The sequence below is a fragment of the Coregonus lavaretus genome (assembly GCF_964263955.1).
Source record: "Coregonus lavaretus genome assembly, chromosome: 28".
NCBI lineage: Eukaryota > Metazoa > Chordata > Actinopteri > Salmoniformes > Salmonidae > Coregonus > Coregonus lavaretus.
In genome coordinates, this window is record NC_140015.1 from 8,759,385 (window position 1) to 8,766,601 (window position 7,217).

Genomic DNA, 7,217 nt, shown 5'->3' on the forward strand with positions numbered 1-7,217 from the left:
TGCCTCTTCAGTGTCATTCAGTCTATTTTTTCATCCCTTGCTTCTCCTCGAATTAACTTCTCCCCTTATCTCTGTCTGTTCTCTCTCTCTCTCTCTCTCTCTCTCTCTCTCTCTCTCTCTCTCTCTCTCTCTCTCTCTCTCTCTCTCTCTCTCTCTCTCTCGCTCTCTCTCTTTCTCTTTCTCTTTCTCTTTATCTCTCTGTCAAATGAGTTTTGCGTATGGCTCTGATTTCCCTGCCCTATCACTGCCCTCTGGTGTTAGTCGATTGCCATAGCAGACTTGTAAAACACCCTCAATGTTGGATCATAGCCATGGGATATTTTATTGTATAAGTAAGTGTATTCAATTTATGACATGATATTTTAATATACAGGATATCCCATCCCTTATAATCCCTAATATGATTTACAAATACAATTTCAATCACAGTAGGACTAGGCCTATCTGCACACCTGATAAGCCCGGATTTGCAGGTCCAAAGGACAGTATAATCATCCAAATGTCATGGATTATTATTTTATAACTGATAAATCGTATAGGATGTTATGTATTGTTTCATGTTCCTGAAGGGTCATGGGAATAAACATTTTGGGATCCACTGCCATGACTCCCGAGTATATGTATATGCAGTGCTAGCCGTGCCACTAGAGATCCTGGTTCGAGTCCAGGCTCCGTCGCAGCCGGGCGCGACCGGGAGACCCATGGCCGGCGCACAATTCATCCAAGATAGGGGAGGGTTTGGCTGGCAGGGGATGTGGATTCGTTTCAGTATGAAAAAAACAAAAACATGTATACATTCACTAACTGTAAATCGCTCTGGATAAAAGCGTCTGCTAAATGACAAAAAATGTGGAATAATAGGCAGGGTTGGGCTCAATTCCATGTCAATTCAGGAAGTAAACTGAAATTCCAATTTAAAATATTTTCAATGAGGAAAATGTCGAATTGGAATTTGAGTTTGATTGACTGGAATTCAAATGGAATTGACCCCAACCCTGCTGCCTAGATTGAATGTGCCAACTTCGAGATAAACAATGGGCTTGTTCCCGCTAGAGGGCATCATCCTATAAGAGGCAATGTAATGAGTCCACAATAAATAACCTTAAGCATTTCAATAAAATCTCACATATATTTTATTTATAAACCAATTAAACCAGTCTGCATTTTACAAAATTATTCAAAATGTACAGCACAATTTCAATGAAAGGGATTTTTGTCATTAAGAGTAGAAGGTGAAAATTAAATTAAATATGCTTTTTCAGTCTTTGTAGAGGAGGGATCTGATGTGTAGATTTAGCGAAGATGGTGGGTAAATGAAGATAGTTCACTGAGGCCGTTCATCTAAAATAAATAGTCAGTTCCGGTCTACTTAACTGGGTGTGTCTCCCATAGCCACCAATGCAATAGCAGCTGGGTCTGGTCTCCTTTCTTCGTTGACTTTCATTGAACTAGAAAAAAACAGCGAGTGGGGTGTCTTGCTTCCTCTTCCATTTCTGGTTTTAGTTTGGCTTCAGTGTCTTCTAATATCTTGAAAACACTGTAGAAATGCATAGAAGTTATGTTGAAACCTTGCAGTCTATGAAGCAGTCCTTCACTATTACATTAGAAAGTGCAATTGGAAGAACATTTCCTCAAAATAACAGAAATGTCTAGTTTGAGGTTAAATTATCAAGTGATAGAGAGGCCTACCGGTATTTTTTTTTTAAAGCAACAAAAAAAGAATAAAATATACTCGTAGGTTAGTTTTAGAACAATTGATTTTAGAACAATTGATTTTTGATGTGACATGTTTATGAATGACACATGACACAGTCTGTCACTATGGAAACCTGTCAACCTCCAACAGTCGGTAACCATGCCCTCTAGGTCATAAAGCTGTTATTCAAACAACAACGTCTGCTTCACACATTACCTTTTTGCTTTGTACAGATGAGAAACTTAGCAACACCAGTAAAGTACACATTATGTACCGTACACTGACTGTGTAATATCCATGAACTGAAACTCCTCCCTGTTCCTGTGATCTGTTGAATGTTTAAAGTCGGAGATGCTAGCACCTTATTAAAGGTAGTCTGTTTATGTATCCATGGCCTAAGTATGAAGCAGACAGACAGGGGAGAATCAGGTGTTCCATTCTTCCACTGCTCCATTGATTGTGATAGGAAGAGAGAGAATGTGACACTAAGATGCATACAAAGACTCCCAGTCAGTCCCACACTTATAGGGAATAAAGAATAGAGATCTCTGGCTGGATTGACACAAATGTCATGTCCCAATGGGATGCACTGCCTTTCATCTCTGTGTGTGTTACTGAGTGTGATAGGGGGACTGTGTGAAATGGTGTGACCAATGTATGTGTTTGAGGGTAAGGCAAAGAATGTCTTCTGTGTTTCAGTGTGCATGAATTTGTTTGAAAGAGAAAGACATGCATTTTGTGTGTATGTGTGTGTGTGTAGGTCTATGTGTGTATGAACTCATTTCCCAGCTTGGAGGTTTTCGTCGCTAGGCTCGTGACCAGGGAACAGATCGGGGGTTTCTGCTAACGTGGGCCTGATCTTCTTCTTCTCTTTAAAACGGCCCGAGTGGGACACTTTAACATGGCGTCCCTTGGTGGCCGTCTTATCCACTATCCTCTCCAGACGGGCGTTGAACTGGCTGTCCTCTGTGGCGCCCTCTACTGGCCCGGGGGCTCCACTGTGGGGTGTGGTATTGCTGCCGTACTCCGCTGGGATCTCGTACAGAACCTTGGGCTCCGACTTCTTCTTACGTAGGAAGGTCAACTTCCACCAGCCAGGCGATGGGTCAGCCATGACACACAGAGAGGAGGGAGGGCGGGATGGAAGACCGGAGGGGCTTTGGGTTGATGTAGGGAGAGAAAGAGGGGAGAGAAAGCGAGAGAAGTTTAGTAATAAGTTAGTTAATAACTGTAGCTTTATAGCTCCACAATGTTTACAATGAAGATGGATCAGACATGAGTCATGACCTCTCAGAGATGATGGTGGGAGAGAGAGGGTGAGTTACATAAGTCCCCCCACTATTCCTTTCCCATTCCCCATTCAAACTCCTGCCACACCTCTTACCATAAGCCCTAACCACAGTAACCTGACTCCCAACAATGCCCAGCTCAGATAGATCTGTGTCAGATAGATCTGTGTCAGGGGGACTGAGCCCTCCTGAATATTTCAGGGGAACTCAATAGGCACCATATGGTGGAGGGATGACAGGGCACCACTGGTGATTGGGTTACTCCTAGTGTGTGTTGGCCAAGCTAAACGTGCTGGATGCTAATATAGCGCCTCCTATTTCAGCCAAACCCTTTCTAGGATGGGATAACACTCACGGGTTGCCCAATCTCTGGTACTGAGATGCTGCTCTTTGAATTGCAAGCGTCGTGCTACCATTGTCACTACTTGTCTGCTACTACTGCCATTATCAATCCCTCTACCATTGTTGCCACCACTGTCACAATAGATATGACTACTACTACTACAACAATGACTACTGCTAATGCAAACCTGAGTTTGGGGTTAGTTCCATTCTGATGCAGTCATTTCTGGGAATTAATTTAATTATTTCTCCAGCTGAAAATCCCCTGGCCTTGGTTCAAAACCAACCACTCATTAGAGTAATTCATTAAACTGGGAGTTTCTGTTTAGTGTTTCACCACAATGGTAGTTTCCCTATTAGGACTAGAGAGAAAAGTACCCTAGTGTTAGACAGTCAGAAGCTTTTTAAACTCCAGGTAAACCGTTCTGCAAACAAATATCAAAGGGACTTCCGGAAATCATGTGTTCTGTAGTGTGTCAGCGTGGTTTAAGTGCTCCTGCTCGGACTGTAACAGTCGTGGGAGAGTTTGGCTGCTCATTGTGTAATACCGGCAGAGCAGGTTGTATTGTCTGTACTGTGGGTTTCTACACAAGTAAACCTTTCACATAAGCAAATATATACTGATTTACCAGCACATATACTACATCAATACAAATGGAGATCTAGAACATGAAGACCAGACTACCTATGTAATACACAGACAAAGGCGAACACACGCTTGCAGGTGGAGGGACACACATATAACAAACACATGTAGTAAACGTAAAAAATAGACACGTGCGCACACACACACACACACACACACACACACACACACACACACACACACACACACACACACACACACACACACTGCTCTCGCTGCAAACAGATAAAGCCTCGGCTTTGTGCCACTCTCCCCCCAGAAGAAGGGAGTAGGCTGTTACCCGCCGGTCGCCTAGCAACGCTGTGGACATTTCCATACAATATGCTAATGTTCTTTTGATGATCTGTTTGGGTGCTAGTGACTTTTGGCCTGATAGCTGAGGGTTGGGTTTGGGTTTTTAGATGAGCAAACAGAAGCCAAGGCAGATTTTTTTCTCTCATGACAAAACAGCGGATACGCTTGGCCAACATGTTAACGTTTGATTTCCTTTGACTAGTTTCCTGCCAGGGTGAAACGTTCAGAGGCAAAGCTAGTCTGGGCATCTTTTTATCTGCCTCAGCATAATAGTCAGTCACCTGACTTTGTAATACTTGTGGTTGGTTATCTTACATGTAACCCATTTTATGATCTTTCTAAAGCGGAAGTTCTTGGTTTTCCTTATTAGTTCTATTGCCCATTGGAAAGCCAGTCAGTCAGTGACATTCAACATAGCTCATTCTCAGGTCATCCACCCTGTCTGTCTGTCTGCCTGCCTGTCTGTCATTCCATCCATCTACCTATTGTCCTTTAGTCATCAGTAACCTAGATTGACCATTTCACACCCTTCTCAGAGCAGAACATCGGTCAAGTAGCTGGACCATGTCCTGGACTAGTCGTTGGCACAGACAGTTGTCCCGGTCAGCAGAAAAGGTTACTTCCAGTAAAGCTCCAAGTACTGAGATGGTTTACATGACGTCATTAGGAATGCCATAAGGAAACACGAAATCTAAATTTGAGAGAATCATTCATTTTATGGCTGTGGCTGTGTTGTGTGACTATTCGGAAAGGCCAAAGGCCATCCCTTCAAGGTAACAATGACAATGTCCATATTCTTCATCCAGTAAATCAATCAAAATCACAACATTATTATTATTTCTGAAATTACATTTACGTCATTTAGCAGACGCTCTTATCCAGAGCGACTTACAGTTAGTGAGTGCAAACGAACCCACAACCCTCGTGGGAAACGAACCCACATCCCTGGCGTTGCAAGCGCCATGCTCTACCAACTAAGCTACAGGGGCTCTGGGAACTAAACCTGCACTTAGAGCCCAGATTTCTAGTGAGACCATATCACTGTACACTCTGTAGCAATCCTTCCAGCCATAGGAAAGTCTATGCTATAGTAAACATCCACCACTGATAGAAAAGTCACCCTTGGTGATAACTCGGTCTGCAGTAAAGCCTATAGCCCCATTCCCATGGTAACGTTAGACTCTTATCTGGGAATTCACGCATCAAATATTTACGAAATGTGGAGCATGGTCAAATATGAGGGGAAAGTCCTTTAAAATTACAACCTAACTTCTCATGCATCTGTCAAACTATTGCATTAAGCAGGCCAATATGCTGGCCATTAGAGCAGTGGTCATTCCCTCTAAGGATATACTATACATGTTTTGGTATATGTTACATTGGTGGCGTGACTAATTAGGGTGTCACGCTGGTATTTTACAGCTAACATATTATGTATTGAATCCATATCAATGTAGACGTATACGGTCACCAAGGTACAGTGTAATCAGTTAGGTGCAGTGTGTGCTAACAGCTTAGTGTTGACTCAGTGTGTGTAAGGTCAAAAAGCTCAGTGTTCAAAGGTCCTTATTGCTAACTGGTATGAGGGGCCCAAGGAAGCCCATTGTGTCTGAAGTACACTTTCAGTCAGTTTAAGAGGTGTTCATCTGAATTAGGTATGTTACCTAAGCACAATATTTGACATTGTGGAGAAAGATACAAAAAGCTCCTACATTTTGATCATCCATATTTCATCATTACTATCTTGCTATACATCTGCCAAAATGTTGTTTAGTGTACATTGTCAAGGTACGGTATTATGTGTGTTTGTGTGTGTGTGTGTATGTGTGTGGATGTGTTTAACAATACTTGTGGGCACCAGAAGTCCCCAACATATTTGACCAACTTTGGACATTTTGTTGGTTAGAATTAGTGTTAGGGTTAGAATTAGGTTTAGGGTTAGGAGCTAGGGTTAGTTTAAGGGTTAGGAGCTAGGGTTAGGTTTAGGTTTAGGGTTAGGGGTTAGGGAAAATAGGATTTTGAATGGGGCTGAATTCTCTGTCCCTGCAAGGTTAGTTGTACAAGATTGTGTGTGTGTGTGTGTGTGTGTGTGTGTGTGTGTGTGTGTGTGTGTGTGTGCGTGAATGCATGTCTGTGTTTGCGTGTCTGCTTGTGTGTGTGTATGTGTGTGTGTGCGAGTGCATGTTTGCGTGTGCAATAACCTCACCTGTGTATGTGTAGAGATCTGGATGCGACCTTCCTCCCAAAGCTTAATAGTTTATGGGAGAAACCCTGCTAGGAAAGCCAAATTCATCGATTCAAATATCAGATCATTCCTCCAATATCCACTCCAGAATCCTCTTCCACTGCTATCCTTTCTTTCGTCTTCTTCGTTCTCCCCTGTTCTGTCTACTCTCTCTCTCTCTCTCTCTCTCTGATAGTCAGGTGTAGAGCTACAGGTCTCTCTCTCTCTCTCTCTCTCTCTCTCTCTCTCTCTCTCTCTCTCTCTGATAGTCAGGTGTAGAGCTACAGGTCTCTCTCTCTCTCTCTCTCTCTCTCTCTCTGATAGTCAGGTGTAGAGCTACAGGTGCAAGCTTTGTCCCTCCTCCTGTCACACACACACTCAGCTGAGTTGAACACTATAGACTCCGCCCACGGGGACTTGGGTAAACATAACCAGGGTGACAGTGAGATGAGAGAAGAGCGTAGATAGACGCTCAATAGATCCGCTCAACTTAATAATAATAATAATAATAAATAACATATTACATGTTCTGACAAATCACTCTGACAACACTTTCACTGTGTCTGCAATGCAAATGCACTATTGGTTCAGTCAGACAAGGTTGTTAATACCAGCTATCTAAAGCCTTTAGTGGTTAGAGAGGATTAACATTATTTTATGGTTATAGATCTGTGTGCAATTAGATATCATGTTGTATTCATGTTGATTTTCATCACGCCTGGCGCT

The 7,217-nt window shown here is 42.6% G+C and overlaps 1 protein-coding gene across 1 annotated transcript; it reads right to left on the bottom strand.

Annotated features, from left to right (window-relative positions):
* Positions 1–1,115: 1,115 nt before the first annotated feature.
* On the bottom strand, positions 1,116–6,838 carry LOC311103386 (proline-rich protein 15-like protein A). The gene is made up of 2 exons (XM_084144950.1): positions 6,474–6,838; positions 1,116–2,853 (listed from the first exon to the last, which is right to left on the bottom strand). The coding sequence occupies exon 2, from the start codon at positions 2,808–2,810 to the stop codon at positions 2,475–2,477; it is 336 nt and encodes a 111-aa protein (XP_084001076.1). The 5' UTR covers positions 2,811–2,853; positions 6,474–6,838; the 3' UTR covers positions 1,116–2,474.
* Positions 6,839–7,217: the final 379 nt, after the last annotated feature.

Excerpts from the sequence above, each read along its gene's own strand:
- LOC311103386 (XM_084144950.1), bottom strand. The coding sequence starts at position 2,810 with ATGGCTGACCCATCGCCTGGCTGGTGGAAGTTGACCTTCCTACGTAAG.